Source organism: Lepidochelys olivacea (assembly GCF_965140295.1).
Source record: "Lepidochelys olivacea isolate rLepOli2 genome assembly, chromosome: 5".
NCBI classification, from domain to species: Eukaryota; Metazoa; Chordata; order Testudines; family Cheloniidae; genus Lepidochelys; species Lepidochelys olivacea.
In genome coordinates, this window is record NC_140415.1 from 17,121,074 (window position 1) to 17,141,345 (window position 20,272).

The following is a 20,272-nucleotide window of genomic DNA, read 5'->3' on the forward strand; positions in this document are numbered from 1 at the left end:
GGAAAAAAGATACTTGTTTTTCAGTCTCACCTCACACTTAAGTTTTGGTGAAGGAGCAGAAAAAGGCCTTCAGGAACTCTTTTGCTAGTGATAAAGTCCTTTCCCCATGAAACAAACAGGAGTACAACAGGACTAAAATAATTTCAAGTGTTTATAGTTAGTTAGCTTAAAATATGGTGCATTATTGTGACATCACCAAGAGGTCATGTTGCTGTATTGAAGCATTGCTTCAAAAGATGTATACACTGCTATTCTCTAACGCAGGACTGTACACTTGACTTTAGTAGAGCTCTGTGTAGCTTGAAAGGTGGTATCTTTCACCAACAGAAGGTGGGCCAGGAAAAGCTATTACCTCACTCATTTTGTTTCTCTCATGTTTTAATACAGTATGGCTACAGCAACGCTGCAAACACTTTAGGACACTTGTCAGTGTGGATCCTTATTCTGCTGAAATAGGAGGCCCAAGTGTATTTGCTGAGATACAGTTTTGGAATGCAGATTCTATGTCTATATAATTACTTTAAATGTTCCTTGACCTACATTGCCTATTCATGCTGCTACTTCCATAAAGTTAATGTTACATGTACAATGCAGTGTGCTCATTATACAGTGGATGTGATATACCTTCATGCTTTGTTGCATAGCTTGCAGTGGACTGCTGCTGCTGCTAAGACTTCAGCAATCCCAATTCTTTGAAAAATAGTTAATTATTCACCTTCTAGGTAAATTATTTTACAGCCTAAAATTTAGATTATGGTGTAGTGGACTGCTGAGAACTCTTAGGATTTGTGTATGGCTCATTTAAGGAGGTTCTAGTGTGTAGTTTGTGAACATAAGTACATTGGACCTTTTTCCCTTTTTAAGGTTGCACATAGGTAAAGGGGTGCAGTTGGAATGTAAAGGTGAAGGCGACGTGTGGGTTAGGTGCCTCAGTGACCACGCAGTCTTCGTTCAGAGTTACTACTTGGATAGAGAAGCAGGGCGTGCACCAGGAGATGCAGTTCACAAGATTTACCCAAGTGCATATATAAAGGTTGGTTTGAATATCCTGGATGACAGTTGTAGGAAATAACAAATGAATTTGTTCTTTGTAGATGGCAAAGAAATTGTTTTATGAAGTGTTGAAAGAAATGTAAACCAAATAACCTAAATTATTTTTTCCCACTTAAAAAAAAAAAACTGTTTTAGTCTCTAACTAGTGCCCAATGAAGTTTTGTTCGTTTTATTGTTGATGACTGGCTTTTTAAATTGGCAGTGTTTATTTAGATGTTATGGAAGCAATCAGCCATTTCATAATTCTGTCACAAGCTATCTTAGCAGTGATATTGCATTTTAGCAGTTTTTGTTCAAATGAGTTAATTCAAAAAGTTGGTTACTTAAGCTTATAATATGGTCCAATTATTTTTCTCATTCTGGAAAAAAAGATATTTTGAAATGTAATATTAAAATCTTGAAAAAATAGCTAATTTTTTTTTAAAAGCATGGAAATGGAAATATTGAACCAATGAATCCACCAAAAGTCAAACTTTATACAAAATCGTATATTTTTCTGCAAGATTTCAAATGTAACCTACATTAAAATGAACATTCACTTTACGTACATCTCAGGGTAAAACGAGATTTAAAACCAAACTACTTTGCTGGGCAACATACCCAGAGCTCTGGATTTCTTTCATTCACTGCAGAAACCCTCAGTCTCTGAGAGCAGAATTCTTGTGTATTTCAATAACCTGTCTGATCATAAAAAAGCAGTGTGCCCACAAACTGAAACCTAGCTGTTCTAATTTGAGGCCTACCATGTGTCCGTATTCTGTGTAAGTAAATTTCCATATTTCAACAAGGCTGTGACAAAAGCAGATGGGGACTCTCAAAGTTTAGGAGGACACATTTCTAATTTTTCATTTATATGCCTTGCTTTTTTAAATTAAGTATTAAGCTATGACCTTCTCCTGGATTTTGTCGGTTTATGACAATCTTAGGCCCTGATCCTGCAATTTGATCTACACAAGTAGCCTCTTTAGCCCACTCAGATTCAGTCAGGGCCTCAATGTGTTGGGCTTTTTTTAAAGCTACTAGTGCTCAAATCTTGGAAGAGTCTGTAAAAACAATGGATAGATTTTTTTTGACCCCTATATGTTCTAGAAATAAAAATTCAGTCGGTAAAAGCTTGCCCGTAACTCTGTGGTGTTACGATTTTTAATTTATCTCATACATAACAGCAATGATAGCACTGGCTCTTATGAACTCTTTCCCTCAGTGGTTAAGATAAATCGATGTAATGCAGGACTTATATTTTTTTAAAGGTGTTTGATTTACGCCAGTGTCATCGTCAGATGCAGCAGCAGGCTGCTACTGCCCAAGCTGCAGCTGCTGCCCAGGCTGCAGCAGTAGCTGGAAACATCCCTGGACCAGGATCAGTAGGTGGAATAGCCCCAGCTATCAGTAAGTACATTAAGTAATTTCTTTGCTCTTTTTAAGGAAAAACACCCTACAGAGAATGGGGACCATATTATATCTCTGCTTATTCAAACTTCAGACTTACTCTTATTTTTATCAAGTAAATAAAGCACCCATTTCTGTAGCTTCTCTGCACATGAAGCTCCCATTGTGAAGTCTGTGGAAATTCCGGGTGTGAACGGGGCTGCAGAATTTGTATAAAAGCAGTGTGACAAAGTACGCTGCTTCCGAGGCACAAAGGTCAAACAGTATAACTCTTTTCCTCTAAATGAAGTTGTATCTCCCCCTCCTAAAACAGTGTGAGAAAAATTTCCCAGAGAGAACTAAATGTACTAGTCAGCTGCCAAAGAAATGTGGGGGGAGAGGGGGAGAGACTGGGGCCCATCACTGAGGTCTAGGGGAAACAGCCATGTAAGAAGCCTGTTCTGGAGGAAGGTGCTGGGATCTGTCACTGAGCTTGCCCTGAATTTTGCTAAGAGGAAAGTTTGTTTGTTTTTTTAAATTGGTGCCTAAGTTTAGGCTCCTAAGTCCATATTTAGGCACCTAAATAAGTAGCCAGACTTTTGAAAATGCTGGACACTTAAGCAAATCAATCTTCTCTAGCTTCCGTATTGCTGTTGGCAAGTAGATATTTCAAGCCATTTCAGAGAACATTGAAAATTATTTTGGCCACAACATTTAACTTGTTTTATTAACAGAAAGCACCAGTCCTATTTAATGATCACTTGCCATATTCATCTTTTCTTTTGTTTCATTAAACATGAACAAAACAATATAAAAAAGAAACAGAATAATTTGGGTAAGGTTTTTTTATTTAAATATGGAGTACATTTTTGTCTGCTTTTAAACATTAAACATTTTAAACAGAAAAAATCTTCCTTGAGAAGGCAATCTATTGTCTGTACCAACCTTACACTGTTGGGAAATGTTTATTGCGAAGCTAAATTCACTGAAATAGAGGTTTAAAATGGAAATACAAACAGTTCTCATTAATAGCACATTTGAAATGACAATTATGGCTTTAGACCCCGCTCTACAAATATTTTAAAGAAATCACGTTAGCAGCAAATAAACTGCAGTAGATGCTGGAGCTTTCCCAACACCATTTGTACAGTCCTGTTAGGTTATCATGTTGAAGTGAAAAAACTGAGATTGGCTCCATACATGTGCTTGTACATAGAAGGTGCATCTGGATAAATTACATACACAAATTTGGAAGTCCTTTTTTGCTTGCTTTTGTTTAATTTGGATTTGTGTCTTTTGTGAATCAAGATGGCACAGCTATATATTGAATTGTCAATACTTTCTCCTAAGGCTGACAGTGTACTGTTAACTTAATTCCAGACATAAGTATCTTTAGTGTACTTAACTTTCTAAAATGGGCTTTTAAGACTGGCTTGCATCACATAACTGGTTTCAGGCTAATTGGTTGTATCTGGTAGCTTACACAGGCTACAGGTACATGTATCTGTAGCACAGATCTAGAAATGTTGATTGGTTTGTGGAGAGGGAGAACTGGACATGAAGGAACAGCTGAGCAAACAGGTTACTATGTAGAATTGGCTAGGTGTTGCGTAAAACAGCATGTCTGAGGCAACTAAATGCACATGAACACTTACTCAAAACCTCTTATTTAGGTTTGTCGGCTGCTGCTGGAATCGGCGTAGATGATCTTCGCCGCTTATGCATACTCAGGATGAGTTTTGTGAAAGGTTGGGGACCTGATTACCCAAGACAGAGCATCAAAGAAACACCCTGTTGGATTGAAATTCATTTACACCGGGCCCTCCAGCTTCTAGATGAAGTACTTCATACCATGCCTATTGCAGACCCTCAACCTCTGGACTGAGATCCCTCTGCGCACTGCTGTGGGCCGTTATATTGTCAGGATGGTGGATTGTAAAATACAATTCTGTTTATAACCTGAAGATATATTTTACTTTTGTTCTGCTTAATCTTTTAAAACCAGGTTTTAAAAATGTGTTTGCCTTCTTGCTCTTTTCAGAAAGAAACTGAACATGCAGAAATTGGATTTCAAGTTACATTTTCAGAACTTTACTGTCACAACAGGTGGCTCAGGGCTTAAAGTAAAGCCTATATGGATATTTTCAAAGGGATTGAACACAGCACTGGTAACTTTGATCTGCTCTATTATGGCAACTTGCTGACGAGCCCCATGAGACCCTTTTGTATGCAGAATATATATATATATATATTTATATCTGAAAATTCTTTCTAATCACCATAAACATTTACCTTAAAAGAACTTTAAAGTTACTGAAATCTTGCATTTAATTCTTTTAGGGAACAAATCACTAGCAACAGAGATTTCTTTATCTTGATGAGGATCTTGCTGTGGTTTTCCAGATTGAAGGGTACAAACTGCCAAAAATTAGGAGTATGTTGTTGGTAATAATTAAAAGTAGCCTGGAAAAAGAAATGTTTCTTTTCCTTTACTGTATTTTAAAAAGATGTCTTAGATTTTTATTTATATAGGCACACAATTTTTAAAACACTAACAGGAGTGGATACTTTCAGTGCTGGCACTCAGTTTAAATAGAACATGAAATATCCGACCTGTAAAATTGCCAATTAAATGACATAATGAATATCTAATGGTAGGAACATATTTTCATAACTACTGCTGACTTCTGTGACCTAAATACAAAGGAAAAAAAGTCACACTAAAATGGGTAGTTTGAATGTTTATACTTAATTTGAAAAGTGATAACTTGCATATACCATTAAATCATGTATATTATGACATCAGTATTTAGGATCCAGTTTTTGTATCTGTTCACCATTTCCACTCGGGGCAAGATGACAAACTTGTTTTTATACCTCTTGGTTATTTTAAGCCCGATGCCATCAATGACCTCATCAATTGGCAATGACTTTGTATAGAGAATTTAAAGTAGAAAAACTTGCAAATGTATTGACTGTATGACAGCTACAATATGTATGCTTTCTCTCTAGTTAATAGTATAAATAAAATTCTGAAAACCCCAGTTTATACAATTATATTTTGTTTGCTTAGATTAAATATTTTCTTCTACACTTCGAGTCCACTAATCTAGAGTGGTTGGTCACTTTCCCTTGAAAGATCATCAGCAGCCAATAGCATTGATTTATGTAACTTCCAACCTAAATTTTGATTTTTTATCAGGGCTATTCTAGCTTTTCTTTCTTTTGCTACATCTCAACAAGTACAGAAGAGTTGTTGTTTCTTCGCAACTGGGTGTGGCTATGGGGTTTTCTAACAGCATTTGTGTGGGGAATTGGAACTTGAAGAAATGGTCCAGAACTACTGAGTGAAAATCCAGTGTTGCATTCAAACACTGTTAATTCAATCTGCCTGCATTGTTGTGTTGAGCCAATCTAATAGAACAGTTTCAGCAGGTAACACAATAAGAAACAGTCTTGAAACAGATTATTCAAGGGTTTTTTTGTTTGTTTTTTTTGCCATGTTCCTTGCATCAAATCAAGAATCTGCAGAGGACAATGATAGCATTTAGATAGAGCCCTTTTCATCCATAGATCTCAAAGTGCTTTACAAAAGTGGTCAGCAGTTGTCATTCCCATTTTACAGATGAGTACATAGAAGTCAAATGACTTGCCCAAATTAGTGACAGCTGGGGTGCTTTTCTTAGGTGGTAGGATGCTTCTAACCATTTGGTCAAAGATCCTGACTCATCCAAAAAACAAACTAAAAAAGGTCTCTGGGAGAAGGTTTTTTTTCTGTTGGTGGAACTAGTGAAGCCTGACTCTGCTCTTACCCATCTGGCTGCTCTTAATCCTGGATTCTTGGTTCCTAACCACTTGGAAAATGTACAAACTTTTGACAAGTTAATTGTCGTGGGGCAGTTTGCATGAACTGGATTCCATGTCACTTTCCTATGAAGAATTATGCATCTCCTAAAGGCACTCGTCATTTCAGTTTATAATTGTTGATCTTTGCACAGCTACATGGAAGAAATCCTCCAGAACTTTGCATATACCTGAGTCCCCAAACTTTCTGCCAGCTTGATAGTGTAATGCAAGATTCCTGCTACCTGATTTAAAATAAACCAAATCAAATACTTTATTGTGGCCTGAAAGGAATCAACAGATTAGGCTGTATATACAGAGGGATCACAAACAGGAGCAATGATCTCTCCCTTCATTTCTTGTAAATAGCATCTGGAATACTGTGCTCAGATTAGGCAAACGAGAGTATTCAGATTAGAGCAATACATTCAGATGACTAAGGGATTAACCAAAAATACAAATTCCAGGTTTATAATCAGGAAAACTTCCCTGCCAGGTCTGTGAGATGGTGAAACTGTGTGTGGATGCCTCCTCCTGGAGACACTGAAAACAAATAAGAACAATCTTGAGCTTGCAGGGGGATGGACGAGAGCAGCAGTTCCCAAACTCTTTTGGCTGCAACTCCCTTTCAGAGATTCATGTCCCATGTGTACTCTTTTTTTCTAAGAAACGGTATTTCCGTTGATACCTGGAGTCTGGAAGCCCATTCCAGCTAGGGCACCCTGCTGCTTCTAGGCCCATGAGCATCTTCTGTCCAGGCTATGTGCCAGACAGTCTCAGCAGGACATACAGCTGGGCTGCACTCCTCTCCTCATACCCCCATCTCTGCGATCCCCTAGAATCACTCTCAGGCTGCAGGCTCCTCTGATCATGGTACGATTCCCAGCATGCATGTGGAAATAGTGACCATAGTATAATATTTAACATTCCTGTGGTGGGAAGAACACTGTGACATTTAATTTCAGAAAGGGGAACTATGCAAAAATGAGGAGATTAGTTCAACAGAAGTTAAAAGGTACAGTGACTAGAGTGAAATCCCTGCAAGCTGCTGGACACTTTTCAAAGACACCATAATAGAGGCTCAATTTAAATGTATACCCCAAATTAAAAAACACAGTAAAAGAACTAAAAAAGGGCCACTGTGGCTTAACAACCATGTAAAAGAAGCAGTGAGAGATAAAAAGGCATCATTTAAAAAGTGGAAGTCAAATCCTAGTGAGGTAAATAGAAAGGAGCATAAACACTGCAAAATTAAATGTAAAAATGTACTAAGGGAGATCATGTCTTACTAATCTATTAGAGTTCTTTGAGGGGGTCAACAAACATGTGGACAAGGGGGGGATCCAGTGGACATAGTGTACTTAGATTTCCAGAAAGCCTTTGACAAGGTCCCTCACCAAAGGCTCTTATGTAAAGTAAGTTGTCGTGGGATAAGAGGGAAGATCCTTTCATGGACTGAGAACTGGTTAAAAGACAGGGAACAAAGAGTAGGAATAAATGGTAAATTTTCAGAATGGATAGGCGTAACTAGTGGTGTTCCCCAAGGGTCAGTCCTAGGACCAATCCTATTCAACCTATTCATAAATGATCTGGAGAAAGGGGTAAACAGCAAGGTGGCAAAGTTTGCAGATGATACTAAACTGCTCAAGATAGTTAAGACCAAAGTAGACTGTGAAGAACTTCAAAAAGATCTCACAAAACTAAGTGATTGAGCAACAAAATGGCAAATTAAATTTAATGTGGATAAATGTAAAGTAATGCACATTGGAAAAAATAACCCCAACTATACATACAATATGATGGGGGCTAGTTTAGCTACAATTAATCAGGAGAAAGATCTTGGAGTCATCGTGGATAGTTCTCTGAAGACGTCCGTGCAGTGGCAGTCAAAAAAAGCAAACGGGATGTTAGGAATCATTAAAAAGGGATAGAGAATAAGATGGAGAATATCTTATTGCCCTTATATAAATCCATGGTACGCCCACATCTTGAATACTGCATACAGATGTGGTCGCCTCATCTCAAAAAAGATACACTGGCATTAGAAAAGGTTCAGAAAAGGGCAACTAAAATGATTAGGGGTTTGGAACGGGTCCCATATGAAGAGAGATAAGAGGCTAGGACTTTTCAGCTTGGAAAAGAGGAGACTAAGGGGGGATATGATAGAGGTCTATAAAATCATGAGTGGTGTGGAGAAAGTGAATAAGGAACAGTTATTTACTTGTTCCCATAATATAAGAACTAGGGGCCACCAAATGAAATTAATGGGTAGCAGGTTTAAAACAAATAAAAGGACGTTCTTCACTCAGCGCACAGTCAACCTGTGGAACTCCTTGTCTGAGGAGGTTGTGAAGGCTAGGATTATAACAGGGTTTAAAAGAGAACTGGATACATTCATGGAGGGTAAGTCCATTAATGGCTATTAGCCAGGATGAGTAAGGAATGGTGTCCCTAGCCTCTGTTTGTCAGAGGGTGGAGACGGATGGCACGAGAAAGATCACTTGATCATACCTGTTAGGTTCACTCCCTCTGGGGCACCTGGCATTGGCCACTGTCGGTAGACAAGATTCTGGTCTGGATGGACCTTTGCTCTGACCCAGTACGGCCGTTATCATGTTCACGTGGAAGAGCCTGAGTGGGCAGGAGGAACTACCTCCCAAGGGGGTGCATGGGCATCGGCCTCTGGAGAGGTTAGCAGACTGAAATAGGCCTACACCTCCTGTGCAGGGAGAGGCCATGCCCCCTTATTTCTCATCCCTCCCTCCTCGTTCTTCTGGCCTAGGAGCAGGAGCTACAGATAGTGAAAGGACTGTCGGGTCCTTGCATCTCCTGATAACTAGGGCCCTGCCAAATTCACAGCCATGAAAAACGCATCACAGGCTGTAAAAACTGGTCTTTTGTGTGCTTTGACCCTATACTATACAGATTTCATGGGGGGAGACCAGCATTTCTCAATTTGGGGGTCCTTACCATAAAGGGAGTTGCAGGGGGGGAGGGGGGTTGCAGTATTGCCACCCTTACTTCTGCGCTGCCTTCAGAGCTGGGTGGCTGGAGAGCGGCAGTTGGCCAAGTGCCCAGCCTGGATTCTTTACTTTTCAGAAAAGCACTGCTACTAGAAGGCTTGACACTCAGTTGCCTTTAAAGTAGAACGGTTGGGATTATTTCCACCGTATTTGGCCTGCTTCTCCACAAAGCTTAAAATTGAAGTTTAGGTTACTTAGGCCTCGTCCCCGATGACATTTAGATGCCAAAGTTAAAGGATTTGGAGATAAACAGTGACAATTCAATGATTTTTAAATGGTTCAAAAGACTGTTGAACAATTTTCTTTGCCAGTGTAAACTGGGAACACAATCCCCTTTGAACGCCTGTTCAGGCTTTGTCTATGCTGTGAACAAGGGGTGTGATTCCCCGGCTTGTGTACGCATACTCACGTTAGCTCCTGTTGAGGGAGCGTGCGGATAAACAGCCGTGTAGCCATTCGAAGGCATGGATAGTGGCAGTGAAGGCCCACATGTCGAGTACATACCTGCCAGTTTCAGGCATGTTCATTCAGCACAACCGAGCCATGCTTCTGCTGCCGTGGCTACACTGCTATTTCTAGTCGCGCTAGCTTGATGAGAGCTAGCACAAGTATGTGTGCATGAGCAGGGGAGTCACATCTCTCGCTCATAGTGTAGACATCCCCTTAGAAACCATTTACTAGGCTTAGTCTTCAAATGATTCTTCTAGACTTGATTAGAAAATAGTTTCTAATCGATTTCTAGTGGCTAGAATGATCTAGCCATTTAGCTCCTTGCATGGCCCCCATTGCTGCACTACCTAGTGGCTTTATCCTCTGAACGCCCTTCTAAGGTTCATAGAATCATAGAATATCAGGGTTGGCAGGGACCTCAGGAGGTCATCTAGTCCAACCCCCTGCTCAAAGCAGGACCAATCCCCAACTAAATCATCCCAGCCAGGGCTTTGTCAAGCCGGGCCTTAAAAACTTCTAAGGAAGGAGATTCCACCACCTCCCTAGGTAACATTCCAGTGTTTCACCACCCTCTTAGTGAAAAAGTTTTTCCTAATATCCAACCTAAACCTCCCCCACTGCAACTTGAGACCATTACTCCTTGTTCTGTCATCAGCTACCACTGAGAACAGTCTAGATCCATCCTCTTTGGACCCCCCCTTTCAGGTAGCTGAAAGCAGCTATCAAATCCCCCCTCATTCTTCTCTTCTGCAGACTAAACAATCCCAGTTCCCTCAGCCTCTCCTCATAAGTCATGTGTTCCAGTCACCAATCATTTTTGTTGCCCTCCGCTGGACTCTTTCCAATTTTTCCACATCCTTCTTGTAGTGTGGGGCCCAAAACTGGACACAGTACTCCAGATGAGGCCTCACCAATGTTGAATAGAGGGGAACAATCACGTCCCTCAATCTGCTGGCAATGCCCCTACTTATACAGCCCAAAATGCCGTTAGCCTTCTTGGCAACAATGGCACACTGTTGACTCATATCCAGCTTCTCATCCACTGTAACCCCTACGTCTTTTTCTGCAGAACTGCTGCCTAGCCATTCGGTCCCCAGTCTGTAGCAGTGCATGGGATTCTTCCGTCGTAAGTGCAGGACTCTGCACTTGTCCTTGTTGAACCTCATCAGGTTTCTTTTGGCCCAATCCTCTAATTTGTCTAAGGCCCTCTGTATCCTATCCCTATCCTCCAGCGTATCTACCTCTCTTCCCAGTCTAGTGTCATCTGCAAACTTGCTGAGGGTGCAGTCCACGCCATCCTCCAGATCATTGATGAAGATATTGAACAAAACCAGCCCCAGGACAGTCCCTTGGGGTACTCCGCTTGATGCCGGCTGCCAACTAGACATGGAGCCATTGATCACTACCTGTTGAGCCTGACGATCTAGCCAGCTTTCCAACCCCGGATAGTCCATTCATCCAGCCCATACTTCTTTAACTTGCTAACAAGAATATTGTGGGAGACCGTGTCAAAAGCTTTGCTAAAGTCAAGGAATAACACGTCCACTGCTTTCCCCTCATCCACAGAGCCAGTTATCTCGTCATATAAGGCAATTAGATTAGTCAGGCATGACTTGCCCTTGGTGAATCCATGCTGACTGTTCCTGATCACTTTCCTCTCCTCGAAGTGCTTCAGAATTGATTCCTTGAGGACTTGCTCCATGATTTTTCCAGGGACTGAGGTGAGGCTGGCTGGCCTGTAGTTCCCCGGATCCTCCTCCTTCCCTTTTTTAAAGATGGGCTGTACATTAGCCTTTTTCCAGTCATCCAGGACCTCCCCCGGTCGCCATGAGTTTTCAAAGATAATGGCCAATGGCTCTGCAATCACATCCGCCAACTCCTTTACCACTCTCGGATGCAGCACAGCCAGCCCCAGGGACTTGTGCTCATCCAGCTTTTTTAAATAGTCCCAAACCACTTCTTTCTCCACAGAGGGCTGGTCACCTTCTCCCCATGCTGTGTTGCCCGGTGCAGCAGTCTAGGAGCTGACCTTGTTAGTGAAGACAGAGGCAAAAAAAGCATTGAGTACATTAGCTTTTTCCACATTCTCTGTCACTAGGTTGCCTCCCTCATTCAGTAAGGGGCCCACACTTTCCTTGACTTTCTTCTTGTTGCTAACATACCTGAAGAAACCCTTCTTGTTACTCTTAGCATCTCTTGCTAGCTGCAACTCCAAGTGTGATTTGGCCTTCCTGATATCACTCCTGCATGCCTGAGCAATATTTTTATACTTTTCCCTGGTCATTTGTCGAATCTTCCACTTCTTGTAAGCTTCTTTTTTGTGTTTAAGATCAGCAAGGATTTCACTGTTAAGCCAAGCTGGTCGCCTGCCATATTTGGGGAAGCACTATTTCCCTTTTTACAGATAGGGATTTGAGGTACTGAGAGATGAAATGTCTGAGGTCACAAGGAAGTCTGTAGCAGAGGCAGATATTGAACCTATGTCTGAGTTGTGCGCTTACCTTAACTGCGAGACTGTACTTCCCTAACAATTTATGAGACGTCTATGCTCTATCCACACTGGCTAGGCAAATATTATTTAAATTTTATTTCCAGGAATTTTTTTAAAACTTTCAGTGCCAGTATGAATGGGATCTTTGCCTCTTCTCTGAACCCTTCAATTCTTATGTACTTCCTGGTGGTCTCTTTTTTTGGAAAATGCTTTGTTTCTCCTGGCAAATTAGATGGCATGCCCTTTGGCATGGACTGTCTCTTATTTGGCATTTCTACAGTATCACATACAGTGAGGTCCACTTTCTGACTGGGACTTCTTGGTGCTTCTGTAATACAATTAATTAAAAAAAAATACCCAAGATGATTCTTCCTTTAGGTGGCATCCAGATTTTACTTGAGTCAAAAAATTTTCACTTCTTCTTCTGTGCTGCTTAATTTCTATTCCTTCACATTGTGAGAGGGAGCATCTTGGACGTAAAGTACTGTCAACATCCAAAGGAATTCCATTCATTTGGGTATGTTTTATTTTATAAACAAGACTGAAGAAAAACAGTTGCTAAGAAGAGTTGTTTTATTTGACCATGCTTGTTTCTGTGGTGTATGTATCTGGGGGTTTCTGTGTCTGGTGACAGTTAAGGTCTCTTCTAGGAGATATCCACCCTTCTAGGGGCAGAGATTTACAAGGCGGCTATCTGATCACTTTTGCGTTCTTCTGAGGCACCATTGGCTGGATTCCTCTACCTCTAGTGCAGCTAGTCAGCACGTTGTTACTGAACATGGTACCTTCATTGACATTCTCCATGAGACACCTCTACCCAGATGTTCCAAGATCTAGATCGGTGGACAGTGAGGTTGTAGAAAGAATACTTTGCCCTTTCATAGGATGTTACCTATTCAAAGCACTTTGCAAACACTATCAAAGAGTTTACCTACCCAACATTTCTGAATCTCTGATCTGGAATATCCCATTTTATTCTGTCACTATTTTTACTGTGCATGTTCCTGCTGAGTTTCACAGGGATTTTGACTCTGCTTTTGAGTTGTCTGAAAACTTAATTTGGGGATCCCCGCTAACAGTAGGAATATGGTCTAGAAAGTGCTGAGAGATTTGATACTGTTGGCTGCTAGTTACCTTATGCACATGTGAGAGTGCTTCATCACTCTGGAATTACAGGACTCAATATTTTGGAGGTCGATGAATTCATCAAGTACTTTCTGGCTCCAATACCTTTATCCTTGGTGTTTGATAGCTCTACTAAGCCAAGACACAACTGGATTGATTACTGTAAAGTATACAGAGCCCAAAATGCACCGTGGAAGTTTTCTTTTGAGCACAAAAGCCTAGTGAACAGTAATGCTTGTAGCCATTGCCTTTTTGATAAATGGTCAATAGAATTCCCAGTAGTTCCTTTGTAGCTTATTGTATGTTTTTCACTAGACAGTTTGTGGATAATATACTGTAGTTAATTTTCCTGAAAGTTCTGTAACAGAGTATGTTTTTGATTAAAAAAAGTAAAGATTCAAATCTTTGGCTGCTTCGTTATTTTGTTCAGTGGATAGCTTCTATGCATTTTTTTAATTGGCTGTCAATACTGAAAATTGAAGCAGTGAGGGAGCACCGTTTTAGCTAAGGTAGCCATTTTAGGCTGCATCACATTAAAGAATCCTTGCTTGGAGTGCATGTACTTTAGTAATATATTTCTGCAAACTATTACTGTGTACTATTTGAATTCTAGTACGGTTCACAGTGTGGTAGGCACTGCCTGTACATGAGGACAACTAGGGCTTATATAAGACAGAAGTTGGACCAGTTTAACTTCAATTAATTTAAACTGCTGTGTCTTTTGTGTGTGTGGACACACTTATATTGGTTTAGAACTTGTTTTATTGGTTTAGTTTATGCCTATAAAGTTTCTGACACAAGCTGAATATACGTAAATCAAGTGTAAACCAGCATTAGAGTGTACACCCAAGTTGCACCAGTTTAAATTGGTATAAAATCACATATTTAATTATATCAGTATAAGTCTGCTGATATGGTTTTATGTTAAAATTGCACCTTGAGTCTGCACACAAGGTCAAGGATAGTTCCATAATCTTAATCTAAAACCATAGTTTCTGAATTATCTTGTGTGTGAGAAGAACTTTAAACTGTGTGCTCTTTTTATTCTTTGCAAAATGAATAAATTCTTTCCTGGCTTGTCATTCCTCCTTCATCTTTGGCTTGGTGTCCTCCATGAGGACTTCCACACCTAGAAAATTAAGGGGCATAATGTATGTGTAGCATTTAATAGGAGTATTTACTGGGATGGAAAAGTTGTGCAGGGGACATCTCAGTTGTGGCATAGTTTTTAAATGCCTAATTCTGGGGCAGATGTCCTTCCTTTTGCTTGCAAAAGACAGTCATGGAAAAGGGTAATTGTTATGGGGAAGAGATTAGATGCATTTTCAAAACCCAACTAAAAGTTTGGAAAGCTTAGAATTTTAAATGTTTGGAATTGAACTGAACAGATTTTTGAAGACTTAAAGCCATGGAACAGTTTAATGGGAAGGGCAAAGAACTTTCCCTATAAAGTTATATTATAATTGTCAATGCTTGTAGCTTTAGTCCTCTCACTGTTGTTCTTTATATAACTCAAGAAAACACAACTACTTGCTTCCACACACAGATTATAAATGGAAGGAATGTTTTTCTGTCAAGACCTATAGATGTGTACAAGTTCCAGAATAACAACAGTGGGACTACCATACAACAGAATAATAGACAGCAAAGTTATGTTTAAGCTGTTGGAACTTTTAGAAACACATCTAATACCACATAAGTGTACAGTTTGGTGTTCAAAATAAATATTGTCCTATTAAGTTACCAGTAATAAGTCAACAGCATTTATATGGAATAAAGAACAGTAGCATAGACTTGTCGCTCTTGAAGAAAGACCTGCATTAACTGAGGAAGCCAAATAAACGTTTAAAAGTAAAGGTCATATTAATGCAAATGTATTGTTCTCTAAAGAGATGGAAGGACGCTTCATAGCATAATGCAGTATGTTAGTGGATGACAGGCCAGAATGCTAATGCAAGTTTGTAATCCATTTTACAACAATTAAGATATCCTTTGGCTGTTTTGCTTGGAACTTACTTCCCCCAGTTCCAGCCAGTAAACTGTTTATCATTCCAATCTGAGGTACTTTTTGTATGGCTGATTCAGTATTGAAACACATCTAGACTGAAATCCATTGTAATGAGTGATGTTTTCTTGAGTGACCTAACTGATTGTCATCTGTGTATTCCCCAGACCACAGTGACGGGCAGCTGCTTAAATGAGTGAAGCTATCGTTCTTGTTTAGCAGATGAAATCCAGAAACATATAATTCCATTCTCAGCTCTCACTGGGCTGGTAACACTTGAACTGTGATTCTTAATAAATGAACTAATATGCTAATGATGTTAGTGCTCGACTGTTTTGACAATAAGAGGATAACAGACGGACAGAGTATATTGAAGGCTGTAATTGATTTGGGGGCACTACTGACATTTAAACAGCTCATGAACGGCAGCAGAGTCCTATGAGTATGGTCAACTTTTCCTTTACTCATCTGCCCCAAGTCCTTTGCAACAATTCATCTTTTTCTTTCACCTAAGTAAAAATCTATAGGACTCTGCTGTAAATATCCTTTATCTTTCCGCTTTATGTACATACCATTAATATATAATCTGACCATCTAAACTGTGGTTTGTATGTGTATTTTTACATAGTGTGTGTGTATATATAAATATATATATACATATACACACATAATAAAGAAGCTTATATACAATGTATAAATAATATAAAACCTAATAAAAACCATCTGTCCTTTTTTCCTCTGTGCAGTGCATCTAGTTATCATTCCAGAACAAGTCATCCCTAACGTCTGCAGTTGCCACAAGGTATTTTTCCTCCAGCATTTTTAATTCTAATTCATCCTGTTTATTACACAGGGCAAGAGATCCTTTTTCCATACATCCCATCTGTTGCCCCTTTTATCATTTCTCTTGTGCTGTGAACTATCTAAAGGGGCACCAATAGCTATTCTCTTTCTATCCTCATGGGTCAGTGCTTAGCCCTTACTATAGGGCGTACTCCTTTGCAAGAAGTCACCCATCCCCTTATTTCCTAGTCTGAAGAGGGCAAATTGAATGACATCATCCGGGTTGATTAGACTTCTTGTAACTGGTAATGGATTCTTCTATTGCCACTGAAGGGGGACGCTGAGCTCTTGCTTCCTATGTCACTGCTTCAGTCTCTGATTTACATACCCAAGCGGTATCAGTTATTTTTAATTCTGACTGGGGAGTAGGAAATGGGATTCTCTTAAAGGAGTCTGCATCACTTAATTTTAAAGGGATGGTGCATAATTCCAGCTATCAGTTTTGGAACTGTCTTTAACCAGCTGTTCACATAGCCCTAGATCCAAAGCTGATTGAAATGAATGGGAGTCTTTCCAGGGACTTCAGTGGGTATTGTATTCGGTTTTTTAATTGCTGGTTATCTAAACTTAGCATACTCATGGCTCCTTCTGAGAAACGAAGTTGCCAGCTGCCTTTTATGTTCAATAAAATCAGTTTATATGATACACTTCATATATGAAGATATATGACGCTGATGTTAATAGAAACCCACAGTCTTTTTAGCCACGGTAAGAAATTAAATCCTATTTCCGTAATAGCAGCAGGAAAAAAGTGATTAAAAATGGTGAAGTGGAAAATTGATATTTGGATTGACATTTGAAACTGGTGCTTTGTCCTTCTGTTGTACATTTGTTACTGTTTTAACCATGTGTTGCTGAATGCAACAGTAGTTGGAGGATCTTAATTGAGTATGTTATATACATTTCCCCCCCCCCCATCCTCTGTTTCCTCATAAATACATGTGTATTTATTTTACCTACTAATTAGTGTACCAAAACATCAAGCAGAGAGCCCTAAAGCATTATGGTCTGGAAGAATGGGATCTGGGCTTGGATCTGAGTTCTAATTCTGGCTTTATCACCAAATCACTCTGTGGCTTTGTGCAAGTCCCTCCCTGCCTCAGTTTCTTCATCCCCAAAATGGGAAACGTACCTACCTAGCTATCTCATAGCTGTAGGGATTACTGAATTGTGTAGTGGCTTTGTATATGTAAATCATGAAACAAATGCGAAGTGTTATTAGTTTCCTACTAATATCACTATACTGTTACTGCTATTAGTGTCTTTCTTGTGCCAGTTGGCTGCATTATTACATCTGATTGAATGGGCAAGGCATGCAGAATTAGGTTTATTACCAATGTCACACTTCCACTTAATTAACTTGACTCAAGGGTGACCTGATCGTTGCTTCACAGTGAGTATTATTAACTAAAGACTAGGAGCTGTGCTCTTTCCTTTGCACTAGAATGATATGCTATTACATGAATCCACTCTTTGGAAGCACTAGTCATTTAAGAAGAATTTGAGCCTTCTCATTCAGAAATCTTATACTTAATGACTTTTTAAAAAGTATTGTCCTGATATGCATTTCCAATAACTTCACAAACCTATGGTCCACTTGAAAAGTGATGATTGGCTACTATGAGTGATTATCTGAAGTTTCACAAGTATCTAGAATGGACTGATAGAGAGGAGGAAAAAATATTGATTGAAGTAACTATCAGAACAAACCCCTCATGCTTGACAGTGCTTTCACAGACTGAAAAAAAAATTCCACTCATCAGTCTGACCCCCCCACCCTTATCAATGCAGAATAGTCTTGACTAACAAAGCATGTGGCATCATTCAGGGGTAAAGGGCAACATGCTCCATTGAGAACCAATATTGATGAAGGTCCCAAGAATGATTGTCAAACCTCTCAAATATCTGTTTCTGAATCTCTATGTGACTGACTATCTTCTCTCCAGATCAGGACTGGTTTCTAAATATCTCCAGATCCATTTGATTGCAAACTGAGGGGTCTCAAGTAAATGGTATGTGCTGTACTTTTCTTCAATAAGATGGCACAGCACCATCTAGTCAAGATGGAATAGGAAGTGTTTAGGAGCAAGTCTTGCTATATTCTACAGCAAACTACTGCAGATCCAATTTAGCTAATACGTCTTCTATATTTCACAATCTAATGATATGATACTACAAACAGATTTGAGATGCAATCATTTGATTTGTCTGTTGCCATTTTTAAAATTACAGGAATTCTGAAATGCCTGAGCAGTGATTTAAAAACAAAATACTAGGAAATAATGCAACTAAATGAGTTGAACATTCATTGCCAGTCACACTATCTCAGATCAATGAGCTGAAAGATGGCCCACTGATTAGAGCATTAACCTGGGGTATGGGAGACCCAATTCAATTCCGGCTGTACCATGGATGTCCTCTGTGATCTTGGGCAAGTCAGGTAAGCTTTCTCTACCTCCATTCCCTGCGAATAAAATGGGGATAAAAGCACTGGTTAACCTTTCAGGGGTGCACATCAAAGACAGGTGCTCAGGTACTGTAATGATCAAGCCTGGTCTACATTTAAAAATTAAATTGACCTAGCTACATCGCTCAGGGCTGTGAAAACTGTTGTGCCCTGAGCAGAGCACCATGGTTAGGTCTACCTAACCCCCAGTGTAGATGCCGGTAGACCAACAGAATAATTCTTCCACCGACCTAGCCTACTGCCTCTTGCAGAGGAGGATTAACTACAGCGATGGGAAAACCCTCTCTGTCCGTGTAGGAAATGTACACGCTACAGCAGCACTGCCTTAGCTTTGTAGCGGCTGTAATGCAGACATGGCCTAAGTCAGTGGTGCGCAAACTGCGGTCCGTGGACCACCAGTGGTCCGCGAGCTCCATTCAGGTGGTCCACGGATAGTTCCCTCTAAGGTGCGCGCTTGGGTGGCCGCACATGAGAAGGAAGGGCCACCCACCTAATTAGTGGAGTGGCGCAGGCGTGGCTCCACTAATTAGGCGCCTGGACCCTGGAGAAGACACACATGTAAGGTGAGGTGGTGGCCTAGGGGGTAGGTGAGAGGGGGCACTGGGTGAGAAGAGAGGGGTGGAGGGAATTTGGGACATGCAGGGCTGCGGCGGCCAGAGAAAGAGGCGACTTGCCCCAGCTTGGAGGTTGCTGGGGAGACACCCCCCCTCTTTCCCAGCCCCAGCTCGGGGCTGCCACGGCGGGGGCGAGAGGGCACATCCATCGCATTCGAAAGGTAAGACAACTGATATTAAAATATGAGTTGTGTGCTTTTATTTGTAGAACAAAAAATGTTTATTATTAAGGTTTTTTTTATATAGGGCTTTTATCCAAAGCACTTTACAATAGTTAGCTAACGGTATAAACAACATTTGGAAAGACCCTTAAGTGGTCCGCCGAGACCCCCAGCAATTTTCTAGTGGTCCGCGAAAAAAAAAAAGTTTGAGAACCACTGGCCTAAGTATCTTAGACAGGTAGAAAATATTTTTTTAAAATAAGCATATATTCAAATAGTGTGTGTTTTAATTACTATTTATTAAAATAACATAATTTGCCAGGATTGAGTCTGTGGTGAGAATATTTTCCAATTAATCCATTTCATGAAAAGTTAGTGAGTTTCTCCTCCCCTTTAATATTCTTTGTTTTTTCATTCATAGAGTTTAAGGCTGGAAGGAACCATTCGATCATCTAGTCTGACCTCTGTATCACAAGCCATTAAATTTCACCCACTGACTACGCTTGTCTTTGGCTAAAGCCTATCTTCCAGAAAGGCATCCAGTCTTGAGCCTTTGATAGTTTTGTTCCAATGGTTAATCACCTTCACAGTTAACATTTTTTTGCCTGATTTCCAAATTAATTCGCCCGGCTTCAGCTTCCAGCTTCATTGGTGGGGATTGTGCCTTTCTCCACTAGATTAAAGGGCTCTTTAGTGCCTGGTATTTTCTTCCTGTACACTGTAACCAAGTCACCTCTAACTCTTCTTTTTGCTGTGCTAAACAGATTGAGCTCTTTAAGTCTCTCACCATTAAGGAATTTTTTCCAGCCTTCAAATCATTTTTGTGGCT

General features: G+C 40.1%; 1 protein-coding gene across 2 annotated transcripts in view; it reads left to right on the plus strand.

Moving 5' to 3' along the window:
- Positions 1-5,459, plus strand: part of SMAD4 (SMAD family member 4) — a 30,933-nt gene extending 25,474 nt beyond the window's left edge. For both annotated transcript variants that reach the window (XM_084628211.1, XM_084628210.1), the window contains exons 10-12: positions 865-1,033; positions 2,304-2,442; positions 4,095-5,459. In XM_084628211.1, coding sequence (XP_084484337.1) covers positions 865-1,033; positions 2,304-2,442; positions 4,095-4,306 — 520 coding nt within the window. In that variant the 3' untranslated portion in view covers positions 4,307-5,459. The remainder of the gene's footprint in view (positions 1-864; positions 1,034-2,303; positions 2,443-4,094) is intronic.
- Positions 5,460-20,272: the final 14,813 nt, after the last annotated feature.